The 19461-nt window shown below is 50.1% G+C and overlaps 1 protein-coding gene across 1 annotated transcript in view; it reads left to right on the top strand.

Annotated features, from left to right (window-relative positions):
- The window catches only part of LOC133349832 (poly(rC)-binding protein 3-like), a 40495-nt gene extending 21756 nt beyond the window's left edge, over positions 1-18739 (top strand). Inside the window, exons 7-11 of the mRNA XM_061563636.1 lie at positions 567-695; positions 2980-3054; positions 4523-4564; positions 9759-9814; positions 17820-18739. Of these exons, the coding sequence (XP_061419620.1) occupies positions 567-695; positions 2980-3054; positions 4523-4564; positions 9759-9814; positions 17820-18288 (771 nt within the window). The 3' untranslated portion in view covers positions 18289-18739. The remainder of the gene's footprint in view (positions 1-566; positions 696-2979; positions 3055-4522; positions 4565-9758; positions 9815-17819) is intronic.
- Positions 18740-19461: the final 722 nt, after the last annotated feature.

Genomic DNA, 19461 nt, shown 5'->3' with positions numbered 1-19461 from the left:
TTATCCAGCGGACTAGAGGCGTACAATCGCCGATAACCCCTCGGAAAACAGGATCTACAATATTGGTCCCCATATCATCGCGGAGAAGAGGAGTTCCCCTGCAGCTCATTCAGAAATTGTGTCCACAGCACCAGCCCTGGTGCGCCTTCCACTCTCTCGTCTTTCACCCCTTTAGTCTTTTTTTCTGTGAACGTGCGGGCCTCTGATGAGTTAATCCATCCGCTAATTCGTCCATGCCTCTGTTGTCTCTGTCCGTACATCTGCCCATCCCTCTGTTCGTCCGTCCATTCGTCCTTGCTCCGCGCATCTGTCCATTCCGGTGCAATCTGTCTCCTCGAGTGAAAGCTTTGACATCAGTCTTACTCCAAAAGCGACGCTGCTATTATTGGAACACCCTTCACCAAGTAACAGCCTACTTTCCGTCGCCGCATCTTCGCTGAGCAAACCGCCAAGCAAACGGCCAGCGTGCGCTGCGATCGGACGAGTTATTAATGCAGCGTTTGTGGGGGGGCCGTGTGCGTGCCGTGGTCGGTGCGGGGGGGGGGGGGGTTCGTGCGTGTGTGCAGTCGACAGGAGCGCAGGTGCAGGTGGCGGGCGACATGCTTCCCAACTCGACAGAGAGGGCGGTGACCGTGTCAGGCGCCCCTGAGGCCATCATCCAGTGCGTCAAGCAGATCTGCGTCATCATGCTGGAGGTGAACCCCGCAGCAGAGGAGGAGGACGAGGAGGAGGAGGAGGAAACAAAGGAGAGAGGGAGTGGGGGGATTCGAGGGAAGCGAGGGAGGAGAGACGAGGAGCCTGTGCACTGTTGCCCTAGTTGCTGGAACAGCGGCTCGTGACTGCAGGGGACATCGAGGAGGGAGGGCAGAGGGGCTGACGACAGACACACCGACACACAGACAGACAGGCGGAGTGACAGACACACCGACACACAGACACTGACAGGCGGAGTGACAGACACACCGACACACAGACACTGACAGGCGGAGTGACAGATACACTGATGAACAGACAGTTCGGTGGACAGGCAGGCAGATTGACACGCACACACAGCGACAAAACATTACCCAATTCCAGGACTCTTTGTAAATGATTATATATTCACATGCAGATAATAATAATACGCACGCAAAGGTGATCTACAAACAGCAGTCGGGGTAATTGTGACGAGTGCGAGTCACATGGCATTGCCATGTTGTGTGTGCACGTAGGAGAGAGTCAACTTTCTGGCCATTGTATTTCAGATTAACAGACTGTGGGCAGACTGACAAACAGACAGCCGGGTAGAAAGACAGTCAGACATGCACACGAAGGGACAGACAATTAAAGTTTTGCACAAACGCAAAATCTGCAAAGTGAGAGTTCTGAAAATATTTTTCTAAAATGAAGTAAGAAAACAACCCATCAGAAGGATAAAAACTAAAGTTGAGACAAGCACTCAAAGAAGATGTCCTGTCACATTGCCCACGCCTTTCATCGCTTCACTATTAACCAGAGCCCGGCATTGGCACCGTTACCAATTTGTGTGGCACCATTGATGATTCAATTCACAGCAGTACTGGACTGCTGTAATTAATCCAGGTTTTTGTTTTGTTTTTCTCGTCCGAACACTTCACCGATTTATGAGTCACTTGCAATAAATAGCTACTCGGGTTAGAGCCGAGCTTCTTTGTGAGCAAGTGAATGGCGTCACGAGGTGGGAGAAATGATTAGCAAGATGGAAGAGCCTCTTTCCTGAAGAGGCTGACTGGCTTAATGGTGCAGCCTCTAAGAAGAGAAATAATACAACAGAGAAAGGGCCGCTTCGGGAATCCGCTGTGCACCACCTAATGGCTCCTCCGTCGTGTATTTGAGAACGTAATTAAAGTCGCAGCCACAGCTCGCCGCCCATCGTAAACACACTTTGTCAGTGCTATTTAAGTAAACCGAACGTTTCGCTGGAATGAGCGTTAATGGAAGAACGATTCGGTGTGGAACGAATCATTAAGATCGATTCTTACGCCCGTACATGTGTGTCGAAGCACAGTGCGCAAGGGTAGAATATTTGTAAGGCATATTCTAACGGGACAAACAACACAAAGCAGACAAGGTGACACAGATACGAGACGGGCAATACAAATGAAACACTGCAATTTAGACAATTTTTTTAATAAATGGAATTGGGACCCAAACTGAATTGTCACGATTGATTGAATAGCCAGGGTCATGAAACGTTGGAAGCCTAAAAACGACAAGTTAACAATACAGTACTGATAATATAGAAAAATATTGAAATGCTACATTTTAATCGGATAATTTTCTCTGTTTTCACTCAAAGTCTCTTGTAAAAGAGACGTTTTTGTCTTACGGGGCTCTCAGGTGGTTAACACAATCATCTATTTATTCAAGAAAGGCTCAGCTGACTCGTGATTTGGTATTTCCATTTTTTGTGTTTTGGTGGAGTAAAGGTACAAAGATGGCTGGGCAGGTGTGGTATTGGGCACACCACCCCCTCGTGTGCTATTATGGCCCTTAACAGCTGCTCTCTAACAATACTTGCCCCTATAGACTACTAAATTACGCTGAGAGTGCATAATTTCTGGAAGAATATGAACGGATGAACAGCGGGCCTGGCTGGATGTTGTGGGTATTGAGCTGCAAGGTGTGGCGAGGAGATGGCTGTGCTGAGCATCACCCGCTCGTGGAGTGTCTCGCGGTTCTCCGGATTCCTCCCACGCGAACCCAAACGTGCCCTTCATCGAATCGGCCAAACATCCCCATGCAGGACCCTCCTGATAACGTTTTGGGAGTCATTGATGCTTTTTTTTTTTCCTGGATGAATCATCTGCATTCTTACACACAAAACAGTCGGCAGCATTGTCACAATGAACAGGGCATCTCTGCGTCTGCTTGTGCCTGGGGATGAATTCTCGTGGTGTGTGTTTCTTTGTTGCCTCCGGTTCGATCGCTGGCGCCAACCCCAACAACTCACGGTGTCAGTCTCCTCCAAAGGGAGCCACCATCCCCTACCGACCCAAGCCTCCTGCTGCACCCGTCATCTTTGCCGGAGGGCAGGTAGGCTTCCCCGCTCGCGGCAACCCACGACGCAACCGAAGACGCAACCCACGACGCAACCCACGACGCAATCCACGCCGCAATCCACGACGCAACTCACGACACAACCCATTAAACCACGGTGATGGGCCTGACCGCTGTAGCCGGCCAGGTGGCCCAGTGCAGCTCGCGATTGGAAGGTTGTGAGTTCAAATCCTCGTTGGGGGGGGTGGGTTGACTCCATCCTCCCGATATAATGGGTGTCACTGTGTGGGGAAGTTAACGGCGGTTGTCCTATGGAGAGAATCAGCCATGCCATAGGAATGTGGAATTTCCGACACTGGATCAGGGCTGTCAACAGGAGATGGGTACCACCTGAGTGTCCTCGACTCAACTGCATCATCGTAACGATAACGACTCGGTAGCTCCACCCACCGGCAGCTTCCTCCGGAGCTGAAGAAGCTCCCCGTTCAATATCTATTGATCTTCTAAAAACCTGGGGCAAGAAAAACAATGAAATGTGCACAGATATAGTCAAGTCCATGCTTACGGCTACAAAAATACAAACGTCATTTTTCTTCATATGGGCTTCTAAAACATTGCCAGGGGATTGAATTGTTTCACTCGTGGGACAGAGTCATCCTGAAATTGTAAGGTGCGTTAAGTCTCATGCCAAACACTTACAAATGTACAATCCCCGTCATCCGAGAGCCAACTAATTAAGAAAGTAGGTAGAGTCCACTGCCAGTTACGATCACATCATCGTCAGCCGCGGTCCGTTCACTGCCGGACGAAGGCCTCGCCATGCAGTTGCCATCTCTGACGATCCCGCGATGTCACAAACATCACCAGGCTCATATTCTTAGGTTTTTTCGGTAAAGTCACGTAGGTAAAAAATAAAAATTACTAAAAGTAAAATTAAAATAACGATAATGACTCGGTGTGCGGCATGAGTTGCGTCGTGACTAAATAAAAATCACGACGTTTCGGAGGCAACACAAGGGGACTCGCTGCTCAGCGGCGCGTTCGGTAAAGTCACGTAGGTAAAAAATTAAAATTAATAAAAGTAAAATAAAAATAACGATAATGACTCGGTGTGCGGCGTGAGTTGCGTCGTGACTAAATAAAAATCACGACGTTTCGGAGGCAACACAAGCTTCCGTCTTCAGGGGAAGACGGAAGCTTGTGTTGCCTCCGAAACGTCGTGATTTTAATTTTAATTTTTTACCTACGTGACTTTACCGAAAAAACCTAAGAATATGAAAACTTGCAGTCACGAAAGCTTCAAATCTAGAATCACCAGGCTCACTTCATCGCTCCGTCTTCGCGGAGGACTCATGCTCAGGTGCATTCTCTCCTTTAGTTGCGACTCCTCCTTTAGTCACCGTCCCACCACCGCCGAGTAAGCCACAAGCGGCGCCGAGCTGAGTTTGCTGTTTGCGATGTTTAACGGTGTCGCTATGCCCCCCTATCCCCGTCCCGGTCGTAGGCCTACGCTCTGCAGGGGCAGTACGCCGTCCCTCACCCCGAGGTGAGACTTCAGTGGACGCCACTGACAGCGCACATCTCACCGTAGCACTTGCCAGGCTTCGCTGGCGACACACGCAGCTCAAGTGACTGCTCAGTGTTTGTCCACTGCTGGATGAGGGTCACCGCCCCATGCCGTGCGGGTTGTGGTGCGGCGAGCGTGGTTATTTGATCATACTCCACAACGATGGTCAGTGTGGCTAGGTTATGGCAGGGATCATATGTGGCAATTGTGCCCACAAAGGAACACCGTGGGAGCCTATAACACCTGTTTTATACTTGGCGGCCACCCATCCAGGCACTGTCCAGGCTCACTTTGCTTAGGTTCCTCGATCAGATTCAACCGAGTGCATTCTGGGTGATTTGGTCGTAGGGTCAAGTGACTCCTTTCAAATTTGATAAAGATGTAACCCAAACAGAAATAGTTGTTGTAGATGTGTACGTAGACTGTGTATTCTGCACTCTATGACAATCTGAAGGCTTTGTTCATGAGAAAAAATACCTTGAAGTGTGAGAGAGTGCTATAATGGCACACCTAGCACCCGAGAGATGTGTCACTGCATTGACATTGACGGTGGAGTAGCAGTGATGTCACAACAATGCTCTTGTGACATGGCTGGTGTTTTTTGTTTATTTTCTCCCACAGGAAGATACTTGAATATTTATGCAGATTATATATATCCTAATGTTCTTAGTCCATACATTAGATACAAATAAAAAAAAAACATTAAATGAGAGCTCTTGACCTTTAGTTGCAGTGTGCAAAATTTCGAATTGTGAGCACATGTAATTTTTTTCTAAAATCAAAAATTTTGTGCTGCTCTTGTATGCACGAGTTTCATCCGGGCACTCTGATTTCCTTCCACATGTCAGAGAGGAAGCACTAGGGTCACATCCTCGGCATCATTAAGGCTTGACCTTTGATAATCGGTGAGGCTTTTCTGGATAAGGATTCTAAAAACTACACTCAAATTTCGATAATGTAATGTGGGGGGCGGGGGGGGGGGTGACCCAGGTCAAACTAAAACAGGGACGATACGAAATAAATGTGAATTAGGATGAGAAACTTAGGTGTTGTTTAGCTACATAGAATGGGGCTGAAGACAAAAGGAGGTCATCATTATTATACGCAGTAATGCAGAAAGCGAGCTACATTTGAGTGAGACACTGAATAAGGTAAACACAAGCGCCATGGTAGCGAGATGTTAACTACCTCGCCTGGTACACATGAGGTTGTGGGTTTTATCCCGACATTGATGCCTGCTGTATATTTGAAGTTTGCGGTGTCTCTCTCCACGTGGTTGCGTGGATTTTTCTCCGGGTCCTCCGGTTTTTCACTCTACAATTAGAATCAACATCCCGCGTTTAGAATATTTGGCTGCTATAATTTCCACATGACAGGCCACTACATTGAGCTTTCATTCGTGGCCAGGTCGCTTCTGTCAAAGACCTATACAGCTCGTTAAGGCCTTACCTGGTGAAAGAAAAATAGTTTATCGTTTAAAAAATATTTTAAAAGCACACGAGATGCGCTGCAAAGTAACTGTTCACATTGACTCGATGACCATGCTTGCGGTCACGTGGACACTGAGTCATACACCGAGTCACTGACCGCTGATGAATGAAGACCACCTAATAGTTATGTGGATACTTGATACACAAATGGAAACATTTTTAAAATCTCCGGCATTGTGCCGAGACCGCGCTGACCCAGAATAGACTGTGGGCCGTAGAACTACTCAATGCCCCATTCACAAATACGAAGCAGGAGTCACCACCCCAGTGAATCACTCTGACACGTGGTAGGCTTTCTCGACCAATATTATTCATAGTAAAGTTTTTGTTGGGTTAGGTCGCGTATGTATAAACGTGTCGTCAACCCGCCACCACCCGACACAGCCAACCAGTAAGGTTTGTCACATAAACAACACGTGACAAGTCGTTACTGCTTCAGCCCACCCGTGTTATGGAGAGGAAATCAACAACATTTACAATTTGAGTATGACGCTTCGCTGGTAATTATATCCAGCATCATCGGACGATTCTGGTTGGCTGTGTCGGCTGGTGGCGGGTTAACGACACATTGACACTTACGCGATCTAACCCAAAAAAACCTTTGTTATAGTAAATCACCCACCCTGCTACTCCTAACGCAATTCCCTGCCTCAACCAGTCCAACGTAAAATTATAGCTGTTGCTCAACAACAGCATCAGCCGTATATGGAGAAGACGTTAAACCAGCGCACATGGATATTTTACTTATATAGGTTGATATAGCGCCTTACTCCAAGGCTCTTTACAGCAATTATTAAATAGTACGTAAGATGATAGAGGTTGAGACTAAGAGCGGAGTTCTTTCGAGGGATGGTGTAGTTATTGTGACAGTTATCGGAACAGCTGGGAGTGGTTGAGGGGTTGGGGTAGTGATAGGGGTTGTGGTAGTGATAGGGGTAGTGATAGGGGTTGGGGTAGTGATGGGGGTTGGGGTAGTGATAGGGGTTGGGGTAGTGATGGGGGTTGGGGTAGTGACAGGGGTAGGGGTAGTGATAGGGGTAGTGACAGGGGTAGTGGTGCATTGCTGCTCTTGAAATATTGAGGGTTGTTTTTCCACAGATTTCGAAACGAATGGCTGTTTTTGTTATTTCGGTTGCCTACCCCTGGGCTAGGGAGACGAGATGGGTTGTCTTAAGAGATGATGGGTTGGTTTAAGAGAGGAACAGCAGCAGGTGAGTGAAGATGATGTTGTTTTATGTGCAGTGGGAGTTTGTTCCAGTGGATGTGTGACGAGGGAGGGGGGGGGTTTGAGAAATGTGACGTCACATCAAATGCGCAACTTTAAATAAATATAGACAACACGTTCTACTTAGTTAAATAGACTTTTAAATAAATGTTTTCTCCTACAACATCAGAGTGCAGCGCCACATTAAATACGCACTACAATGACAATAGTTTAAAGCGATTTAAAGCATGTTTTATTTGGGGGGGCAGAGTTTTTGTGACGTCATATTTGAGGGAGAGGGGGTCTGACTTTTTGTGACGCCGTGTGACGAAGGGGGGGGGGGTCAAAAATCGTAAAAAATCGCGTGACGTCATTTATGGACGGCCCCTAAACTGTTCAAACAAAGTCTTGCAAGGTAGTCCGTCACCGCAGGGGACTCGCTGCTCAGCGGCGCGTTCCCAAATCTCGCAAACCTCGCACGAAGCGCATCTCCACAGGAACTTGAGCGAACTTTGGCGAATCGAAACTGTTCCATCAAAATATAATGCCGCTTACAATAAAGCGCTAACGACCAAACGCTCAGGGCTTACCAAATGACATTTATTCGGCTCGCTGAACTAATGTGGCTTTCAGCGTGTGCAGGCTTAATCAGAATATTAGGGGTAGGGGTGGTTAAACAAGGCATGCTGAGCAATTACACATCATGTGTGCATTGTTCAAATGTGTTTGTGCGCGTGGGTAGCGGTCGTGTAGTGGTCAGCGCCCTGCGCTACGAACCCGGCAACCCGAGTTCGATTCCCGCTCACAGCCAACACCGGTGACGATGATCTGAACCGGTTCTGGGCCTCCCCTAGGTAGACTCAGCCTCAAATGAGTACCTGATGCGGCGTGGTGCTGACCACTCACCCCCTCGTGTGCCGTGCTGGCCTTCATAGGTGATCGCTAACAGCACTTGCCCCAACGGTCTCTTTAAGTCTATATGGGGTGTCTTTGTCTTTGTAGATACACTGCATGCGTAGACTCTGCACAGTGAATAGCAGGTCGAATTCTAACGCAGTAGGAATTGTTTTTCCTCTTTGCACAATTCATGTTCCGTCAGTAAAATACATTTCCATTTGTTGATCTGTTGACGTAGCCCGGTTGTTACGCTAGATGACTGAATGTGAACACCATCACCATTACACACACTGCAGCATGTACACTGCAGTTACATAATACCGAGGCCAATTGTTTATCCAGGAAAGGCAGCCACACTTATTCCCCCAACAACTCTTCATTCATGAGCGGCTTCATGTGGTAGAGAATCAAGAGCACCCCTAAAAAGTCCACTACGCACGAGGTGTAACAATAGCGCCATAAACTGACTCTACACATGCAACCAACACTCAAAAAGATATTCGATTCCCGAGGAGTATACCTTTTTAGCAGTATTAAAATTATGACAAAATAATAGGTTTTACCCTTTCTGGCAATAAAACAGGTGGTGTTAAGATGTTCTTACACAAAACAGATATCTCATATTGCAAGGAATCGAGTCTGCACGTACTTGTGGCAAAAACATGCTCACAAATATGCTCTGATAATATCTGCATTGTCTTTGAAACTGAGGCAGCCTTCTCTTTGACTTTGTCTCACCGCTGTTGGACCAGAGAACGCTAAAAGGCGACACATCATGCTTGTGTGCATGTTTTGCCACAAGTACGTGTGGTTGATGCAGGCATGATGCCTTGCAATAGGAGGTGTATCTGTTTCGTGTTTGAACACTTAACACCTCCTGTGTTATTGCCAGAAATAGTCAAGCCTATTCTTGGTCGTAGCAGATTTTTCTCCGGGTCCTCCGGTTTTCCCCTCCACATTTAGAAACGTGTTTAGAGTATTTGGCTGCTATACATTTACATGCGACAAGCCACTATTTAAGACCGAGAGCAAGAGCAGAGCCTCACCATTCTGGAGAATTGCCCGATGATGCTGGATGCAATTACCAGTGAAACGTCATACTCAAAAATTGTAAATGTTGTGGATTCACGCTTCAACACACCGGTGGGCTAAAGCAGTTAACTATTTGTCTTTAGTCAACGTGACACTTTTTCTGCTGATTGGCCGTGTCGGGTGGTGAAGGGTTACGCCACATTTATAAATAGCGCGATCTAACCCAAAAACGTTGATTATGAATAATATTGGTCGCGAAAGCCTGCTACGTGTTAAAGTGACAGCTACTTTGTTGAGCTATCATTTGTGAGAGCCAGGTCGCTTCTAAAAACAATTGCTATATATCTCAGTTGTGGCCTTACCTGCTAACAAAATATAGTCGTGGTTTATTTTCTCAGTATACGAGATGCCGTATCGAAGCCACACGGGGCTAAGAGCGGCCGCGTGCGTGTGTCTCTGAAACTCCGGGCACTGGAGGCCACTGCCCTTCCCTTGCAGCGGGCGCCCTAACGCGAGCGTTGCTCTTCCCCGCGCCCTCTGACCCCCGCAGCAAGTGTGGATGCCGCTGCCGAGACAAGTGCTCATGAACTCGGCTTTCCCCATGATGTGAGTTGCTGCGGCCACCCTTGACGGCTCCTCCGTCTCCCGCGTCCCACCCCTGCCAGGCCACGAGGCAATGCCAGTGTCCTGGTATCCCGACGCGTGAACACGTTGAATAATTGTCTTGTCGCCGTGTGTGCATGCTTGTGTGGGTGTGTGCATCGGTGTATTTGTGTTGCTGTACTTTGCATTGTGCGGTGTAGTTGTTTGGTGAGCATGGAATGTTCGCACTCTCACGCCCCGCCAAGTGATTTGACGAATTGTCACAATTCATGCCCATTATCCCATTATTTTTCTCTGATGTTTGCCAACAATTTGTATTGTTTATCGTTTGCTCTGTCTCATTTTCACACTTGCTATTGCCCCAATTAGCCTCAGTGGCAGATTATTTGCAGTAATTGTAAATAACTGATTGTTACAGGTGAATTCGATGCAAGTGTTTGTCAGCTCAAGAACCGATTTTAATCAAGTTAATTGATCCGTAACATGCAGAGCACTTAGCCCAGTGGTGGCAATCAGAGGCCGCTCATTCATCGTTTACAAAACGGTGCCGTCAATTTGCGATAGCCTCTTTTTACCGAGACGACGGGTCATCTGAGGTCCTGCCTCTTAGTGAATTCAAATTCGAGGGGCACATGCAAGTTAATTTCGATTTTCAAAAATTGTGCGCAACATCTACCGTGGGGGAGCATTCTGTGAGTGGTGTGTGTGTGTGTCTGTGTGTGTGTGTGTGTCTGTGTGTGTGTGGGCTGAGCGGTGTGTGTGTGTGTCTGTGTGTGTGTGTGTCTGTGTGTGTGTGGGCTGAGCGGTGTGTGTGTGTGGGCTGAGCGGTGTGTGTGTGTCTGTGTGTGTGTGTGTCTGTGTGTGTGTGTGTGTGGGCTGAGCGGTGGGTGTGTGTGGGCTGAGCGGTGTGTGTGTGTGTGGGCTGAGCGGTGTGTGTGTGTGTTGAGCGGTGTGTGTGTGTTGAGCGATGTGTGTGTGCTGAGTGGTGTGTGTGTGTGTCTGTGTGTGTGTGTGTCTGTGTGTGTGTGTGGGCTGAGCGTTTGTGTGTGTGTGTGTCTGTGTGTGTCTGTGTGTGTGTGTCTGTGTGTGCTGAGTGGTGTGTGTGTGTCTGTGTGTGTGTGTATGACGTCTCCTGGCCAAACCCCATTTGGCGGAGCCAGGAGATTGAATTTTCACCCTCGGGGCTCCTCCAGAAACAACAAAAAACCATTGCGGATGGCCACGTGGAATGTTCGAACGCTCACTGCGGAGGAGAGGCTGCCACTCCTCTGTCGGGAGCTGGACCGGTACCGCCTGGATCTCTGTGGCATTCAGGAGGTCCGGTGGACCGGTTCTGGCTCCTGCCACCATGAGGGGTGGACAGTCCTCTACTCGGGGCAGGAGACTGCCAAACAACAGGGTGTGGCTCTTCTTCTGAACAAAAGAATGAAGGGGGCATGGGAGCGTGGCGGTGAGGTGTGGGAAGCTGTAAGCCCCAGGATACTTTGGGCTCGCCTTCCCATCAACCAGAGGCGAGGACTAGTCATCTGTAAGATGCGCCTGCCTTTCTTCCACTCTGGTGGTGGGTGTACACCCAGGATCCCATTCCAACCCAAAGTGGCCTGGTCTCAGTTAGCTGATGAAAGTTGCAAGCGAGAATTTCATCATCGCTTGCAGCTGGGGTTGGCATCGTCCCCCACTCCACCTGATGTCGAGGGGAAATGGGCGAGGTTTAAGACTGTGACTCATGCAGCTGCAATGGCTGCTTTGGGTACGCGGTCCAGACCTCCCCAGAAACCCTGGCTGACAGAGGAGGTGTTCAGGTTAATTGAGAAAAAGCGTCAGGCCCACTCTCATCGCCTACAGCATCCCACGTCAGAGAATGAGGAGGTTTACCGCAGCCTTCGCTCGGAAGTTCGGAGAGCCGTAAGGCGCTGTAAGGATGGGTGGTGGTCGCGGGTTGCTGAGGAGATGGAGTCTGCCTCAGTGGCCCGTGATCACAAATCACTATTTAACTCCATCAAAAAAGTAACCTGCAGCGCCACACCTATTACCATCATTAGAGGAAAAAACGGTGATCCAATCTCCGACCCCCAGGAACAGGTTTGCAGATTTGCTGAGCATTTCTGTGAAGTCCTGGGGGAGGGAAATTCTCTCAGCCAGGAAAACATCATGGCACAAAGTGGTGACAACCCTGGTGAGGCTGCGGTGCCTCAAATATTGGAAGAGGTCACCCCCTGTGAGTGGCTGGCTGAGGTGCCAGCTGTTGAGGAAGTACTGAGGGCGATCCGGAGTCTGAGACCAGGGAAGGCATCGGGCAGAGATGATCTCCCAAGCGAAATGCTGAGGGAGGGTGGCGTTTGTGCACAGACTGCCCTATATGACATCATAACAACAGTCTGGACCACTGGACGGGTTCCGCAGGACTGGAAGGATGCCCTGGTGGTTCCCCTCTTTAAGAAGGGGGACCGTACCGACTGTAACAACTACAGGGGCATCTCACTCCTCAGTGTGCCGGGTAAGGTCCTGGCAAGGATTATTCAACATCGCCTTGCTAGGCACGCTGAGGAGAGGCTTGCGGAGCCCCAATGCGGTTTCAGGAAAGGGCGGTCCTGCACAGATGCCATATTTTCTGTCCGTCTGCTACAGCAGAGGTGTAGGGAATTCCAAAAAGACCTACATCTCTGCTTTATTGACCTGGTCAAGGCCTATGATACCATCAGTAGGACTGGGCTCTGGGTTGTTCTTCGTGCTTTCGGAGTCCCTGACCCTCTGCTCACGATCATTAAGGACCTTCATGATGGTGAGCGGGCCCGGGTAAAACTACGTGGCCGGGAGTCGGAGCCTTTCCCTGTACACCTTGGGGTGCGACAGGGATGTCCTCTGGCTCCCACATTATTTAACATCTATTTTGACCGCGTAGTTCGTGAAGCCTTCAATAGCTGTACCGGAGGAATTTCCATTTGGTACAGATATAATGGGAGGCTGATCGACGCCCGGGTGCGATCAAGGGATGGCTCCCTATTTGTCAACCACGTTATGTATGCCGATGATTTGGTAATAGCTGCTCATTCAGAAGAGGAGTTGGAGACGCTGCTGCTGAGACTGGAGCGTGCCACCAAGAGGTGGGGCCTTACCATCAGCCCCACCAAAACTAAGCACCTGCCTGGGTATTTTGTACCATCGGACACTCCACCCCCACAACTCCCAATTGGTGATGGGGCAGTTGTGGAGAGAGTGGAGAGTTTCCCATACCTGGGCAGTGTGCTTATGACCGGCTCCAGTCTATCAGCAGAGGTCTCACTCCGAATCAGTCGAGCGGCAATATCTTTTCATCGGTTGCGTAACGCTGTGTGGAAGCTACCTGGTCTGTCGCTCCGCACGAAGCTTCAGGTCTTCTCGGCCACGGTCATTCCCTCCCTTCTCTACGCTTGCGAGACGTGGACCCCCCTGGTGGAGCATCTTCGCCGGTTGGAAACATTTAGGCTGGCCTGCCTACGATCCATCCTGGGTTTAACCAGGCTGGATTGTGTGAGGAGCTCACAAATCCTTGAAAGATCTGGGCAAAGTCCCATCAGTGAGCTCCTCCGGCAGGCAAGGCTGCGTTGGCTGGGTCATGTAGCCCGCATGCCCAGCCACCGCATGCCTAAACAGCTTTTGTTCGGCCGGATCGAGGGGGCTAGACGGGCGCGGCACGGGCTGGAGAAGAGATGGAGTGATGTGGTACAGGAGGACGTGGAGCTGAGTGGACTTGCCGATGACTGGTACCAGCGGTGTCAAGATCGGCCTCAGTGGAGGAGGCTCGTGAAGGACGCTACTGGGCAGTTGGAGGCAGTCGCCCTCCAACAACAACGGAGGGCGGAGGAGCGACGCTCACAACAACGAGCGGAGCGCCGGGTGGCTAAAGCACAGCAAGTCGGCACAGTAGGGGGCACAGGTGGTGCATCAGCCAGTCATCTCGGTCATCTCGGTCAGTCGACCCGTGGCACCTGCTGGGTCTGCCCCGTGACCTCCTGCCAGCGGGCTTTCGACACTTCACGTGGCCTCAAGGTGCACTTGGCCTGGCACAAGCATCGTGGTGACGTCACCGCCACTTAGTGGCGAATGGCGGTTGTTGTTGTGTGTCTGTGTGTGTGTGGGCTGAGCGGTGTGTGTGTTGAGCGGTGTGTGTGTGTGCTGAGTGGTGTGTGTGTGGGCTGAGCGGTGTGTGTGTGTGTGTCTGTGTCTGTGTGTGTGTGCTGAGTGGTGTGTGTGTGTCTGTGTGTGTGTCTGTGTGTGTCTGCGTGTGTGTGCTGAGTGGTGTGTGTGTGTGTGTCTGTGTGTGTGTCTGTGTGTGTGTCTGTGTGTGTGTGCTGAGTGGTGTGTGTGTGTGTCTGTGTGTCTGTGTGTGTGTCTGTGTGTGTGTGTGCTGTGTTGTGTGTGTGTCTGTGTGTGTGTGTCTGTGTGTGTGTGCTGAGTGGTGTGTGTGTGTCTGTGTGTGTCTGTGTGTGTGTGCTGAGTGGTGTGTGTGTGTGTCTGTGTGTGTGTGTGTGTCTGTGTGTGTGTGTCTGTGTGTGTGTCTGTGTGTGTGTGTGTGCTGAGTGGTGTGTGTGTGTGTGTCTGTGTGTGTCTGTGTGTGTGTGGGTGCTGAGTGGTGTGTGTCTGTGTGTGTGTGTGTGCTGAGTGGTGTGTGTGTGTGCTGAGTGGTGTGTGTGTGTGCTGAGTGGTGTGTGTGTGTCTGTGTGTGTGTGTTGAGCGGTGTGTCTGTGTGTGTGTGTCTGTGTGTGTGTGTCTGTGTGTGTGTGTCTGTGTGTGTGTGTGTGTCTGTGTGTGTGTGTGTTGAGCGGTGTGTGTGTCTGTGTGCTGAGCGCACGCCAGTGCCCTAGAGCTGACCAGTTCGCAGCGAACAGCTCCACGAAACACTTGCACAGGCTTCAAGCTCTTAGCACTCATCAGCAAGCCGCAGCGCGTCCAATCGCCAGATACGTTCTGCTCGATGCAACACTGTCACTGAGGGAACCTGTCTTTAAATACAAATACGTTACAGCGTTGGAGGGCCTAAAATTAACACATGTATGAATAATTAATGGATGTTTCTAGCTGACCTTCCCGTATTCTTTCGTCTGGTAATTTTTGCTCAAATGCGCGATAGAGAGGCAGAGAGTGAGCGGAGAGCCCACGCAATGTCCTCTGTGCACAGGCCTTTGTTGTGTGCTGCTGTTTAGCCGCGAGCGCCCATCTCTTTACTTTCCGCCACGTTGGCCGCACATCGGGAGTGATCACATGTGTCGTGCCCGCCTGCCCTCCCTTCTGGAATGATCTACAGCCTAACTCGCTCGCCCTCCCTCCCTCTCTCAGTCTCTCTGTCTCTCGCTCACCCACTCTCTCTCAATCTCTCTTGTACTCATTCTCTTGCTCTTGTCGCTCTGTCGTTCTCCATATCTCTTGCTGTGTTGTTCGCTAACTCTCTCAGTCATCCGCTCTGTCTCTCGCTCACCCACCGCTCTTCATCTCTTGCTGGCTCTTGGAGTCATTCGCCCTCTTCCATCACTTTTTCACTCTTTCATTCACCGCTCTCTCACTCTCTCATCCACCGCACGCCCAGCCTCCGTCACGTGCTCACACTCTCCATCCTCCGCTTGCGTTTCTTGCTCCCTTCCTCTCTCTCTCTCTCTCTCTTTGTCGTCCACTCTATCTCGCCATCAATTGTTTAACCCCTCAACCATTAAGCGGGCACTCACTTAGCCACACAAGGACAGCTGCTACAAAGCAAACAGGACAAATATCAGCATCATGAGCCGTGATTTATCCAGGTCAGGTGGTTGATGGGACTCATTCGAGCCCAGGCAGGTCGGTGAGTGTCTCTGTTTCCTGCGCGGGTTATTGTTCCAGGAATGACTGTATATTATTTAAAATAAATCATTTAAACACAAGGCGCAGTGCGACTGTGGCCATGAAACCCGCACTGTGGACCGCAGAACAAATCCACCGTCAAGGAAGGAGGGGGAACAGCAACACCACACGGAGTCTCTCTCCTGAAGTCGTGGCCAGCAGACCTCGACAGTGGCATGCAGCCCCCGATCGTGTTAGGTTATCAGACGCAAGAATAGAATAGAATGAAATATAAATAACTATTCATGGTCATCCGCATTGCACGAAGCTATCGTGCAACAGATACGAGTCTGTATGAAGGCATGCGTATGAAGGTAGACATTTAAGAAATTACGACCCATTAGTGCCTGTTGGGATATATAGAATAATAATTCACATTTTGCTTGTTTGGTTTCGTGTGTAAGACTAGCATTTGTTTTGAAACGTTACTGTATATTTATAAATAATCTATTTGTGGTGGTGATGATGATGATGATGACGACAAAAATCAATGAGCAACAAATAATTAGATGGGCGGTTACAAAATATATTTTGATAAAATTACTAAATCGTTAAATAAATACAACGCCGCGCGTTCCTCCAGAGCGACGGTGTGAGAAAGAGTTGCGTGTGCGGCTGGGCAGTGAAGGAGTTTCGTGTTTATGATTGCCTCTCACCCCGCATCACATTGCGTTAGCATCTCAGTCCGAACCCCGTGCTCCATTTTCCCATCTTGTTGTTTGTGCTGCTCTCTGCTCAGTCGGTGAAATGTTTTTGCGGCGTGTCTGCGCGCACATTGATTTCGGTTGACAAGAACGTTTTTACTTTTATTTCAATGAACCTTCTTCCGCCGCCGCCGCCGCCGCCGCTTGCACACAGTTTTATTTGCTGCCATCCCAGGTCTCCCTTGCAAAGAAAGGACGACGTTATCGCAATGATCTCTCACCCGGTTTAGTTCACATGACGTGCACAAAACAACCGCACAAAAGAACCCACTAAACTTTGTGACGTTGTCTTGTATGCAGCGACGACGGAGCATGCTCTTGAGCTCAGGCAGGTGCCCCATCTATAATACTTTTGAACCAAGGCACTCCCCTTTCCCTACAAAATCTTCCCCTTTTGAAATGATTCTCTGACAGCGCACTGACTGATCGCGGATTAAATAGTCCCAGCGCCGAGCGTGCTCATTCACAGCCTGTTAGCAATCAGCAGACAGCCTACAGACGACAGGGGCATGCCATCCGCGAGGTATATAACGATTAACTCCCCTCCTCCGGCTACAGTTCGATGTATTGTCACTAATCAGAGTTGCGATGTGATTATATAATTAATTTTTCTAAGTGAAATTTATTCATTTTTTTTTTACATTGCGGTGCCTTCAGGGTTCGCGTGATCTAGTTGTAAAATATCACATCAACGAATTAATTTTACAGCCCTTTGTCAATCCACTGCTGGATTAAGCCCTCTCTCTCCAAGCTGTCTGAGTGACGGGAGTTGTTTGTCAAACTTCACCACGCTGGTCAGTGCAAGTTGGTGAAGGCGGTTTCCAGGAACTGGTTCAGGTATTACTTCGCCGTTGTCGTTTGCCGTGGCTGGAAATCGATCTCGAGTCGCCGGTGTTCATAGCCCAGGGCGCCCAACGCTGCGCTGGCACTCCACGCTACACAAGTAAAACCTAATCAGTTCTTACGCACGCTCCTCAATGCATGCATCGTGTGTGTTAATCGATGAATCGACGCGTCGTTATATGCCTACGACCTTGAGTGTCATGCCGTGCCTGCTCGCACCCTGGCCACACGCCGTCACTCGGCGATCTCACATTATCAGCAAGCAACTGCGCAGGCTTTCGCAGTTGCGCTGTACAGCTCTCCGATGCGTTTTCGGGTTGTCCCGCCGTGCGTTGTTCGTTTCTGGCGAAGCCTCCAGCACGTGGAGCGAACACGTGGGGCGTCACAGCGAACAACGCAGCGGTACAACCTGACGGCACGCCGGAGAGCCACGGCAATCACCGCTACACCTGCCCCTCCTCGCACCGACCCTCCTCCCTCACTATTCCCCGCGCCGTCACTGCTGCTTGTGCATTAACATTAACGTGTGATGGAATGTGTGCTTGAAGTGCATTGTCCATAAGGCAGTTATCCTGTGCCCCTGCAGCTAACCGGGAATTTGTAATCGGCAGACAGGGCCACAGCAAGATTAATGAGCTGCGAGAGCCCGTGCCCGCTCACATGAAATTCCCACCGCCCTCGTCAGCAGCCCAGGCACCGCCGATAGCGGCGCCACCGCCGCTGCCGCCGCCGCTGCCGCCATACGAGCCGCAGGATCCCACGCTGCTCATTCCCACCGCCTCGGCCCCCTGTCATAGCCATGCGCTGGTGATCCAGAGCGACCACGCGCACGCACATCATCATCATCATCATCACCAGCACCATCAGCAGCAGCAGCACCACCACCAGCAGCACCACCAGCACCAGCAGCACCACCAGCAGCACCACCAGCAGCACCACCAGCACCACCAACAGCAGCACCAGCAGCAGCACCAGCAGCAGCAGCATGTGTCCAGCCCCACCACAGGACTGGCGCATTATCTCTCCGGCATCAGGTGGGCGGCTCCCACCCCGCCCCGGCGTACCCTCTACGTCCTGTGAGCCGTGGCAGTCGCGGGGGGTGGTTGGTTTGGTGGGGCGGTGCGGGAACTCGCAGGCAAGGGCACGAATCGGACCTCTCAAATCTTTAGGCGCTTGTGGCGATCGGTACCCCCCTCCCCCCACTCCTCCTCTAGCATGGGAGCCATTGACGCATTACAGACGAATGTTATGTAACGATCGTCCCCGTGCCATCGACGGTCAATCTCGTGCCACCCGGTAGGTGGTGGTGGTGGCGGGTTTAATCTGTATTCTTATTGTTGTTGCTGTGGGTCAAACACAGAAATTGCACCGTGATTTAAAGACAAACTGGATAGCAGCATGAACAACAAAACACTCGATGCATGTCATCATTTGCATGGTGACGCTACACGTACTCGCGGCAGTCTCACGCTGCCAGGACTCAACATCGCATCCCCCAATGTCCGCTTCTGTCCATGATTCGTCTTCTGACTTGAGAGGTCTGACACGTCACTCGGCAGGGGAGTCCACGGAGTGGAGAGTCGAGGTTTGGCAGGGGGGCGGGGGGGGTGTTTATGAATGGGGGGGGGGGCGGCAGCGATCACGACAATCATAACCCTACTGCAATAGAAATGGGAGTAGTAGTAGCCTCACAGATTGCAACGTGTATGTGTGATTTTTTTCGATATTGGTAAAACATTTTTTTTATGGAACAGTGAAGTTCCATAAAGCATCGTGTCATGTACACCCTTCGTCCCAGTCCAAATCACAAGAAGTGCTTCCTGTGATGACTATTTATTGAACCAAGGCTGGAGTTTAATGATCAGATGATGAGGTTTTGTTGCTTCTCATAACTGTGGCCAATCTTGAGAGATAATCTGTACCTGAGCAACAGGTTCCAGGAAAGTTTATCGAAATCATGATCATCATCATCATAAAACATTCCCCCAACTCCACACGTGCCCCGTTTCACCTTTGCCAGTCAACTAACTCCTTCAACAATGCGACTGCGTGATCAAAACAGTGCCCCGTATAACTGTTCACGAATAATTGTTAAAAGCATGCAATGCGGTGTTATGGATTGCCGAACAAAAAAGTGAAGAGTTCATAAGAGTTTGTGCTAAATTTCCCTTTTCCAAAATGCCAAGGTATACTTAATGTGGGGCTTTCTGGCCAGACGGCCCGTGCATTCGCCCGGTGGAGTGTGATCCAACA

The sequence above is a fragment of the Lethenteron reissneri genome, chromosome 31 (genome assembly GCF_015708825.2).
Source record: "Lethenteron reissneri isolate LAM-NWPU_2019-01 chromosome 31, ASM1570882v1, whole genome shotgun sequence".
Taxonomy (NCBI): domain Eukaryota; kingdom Metazoa; phylum Chordata; class Hyperoartia; order Petromyzontiformes; family Petromyzontidae; genus Lethenteron; species Lethenteron reissneri.
Note: the sequence above shows the minus strand (reverse complement) of the source record. Positions and strands in the feature narration are given on the sequence as shown.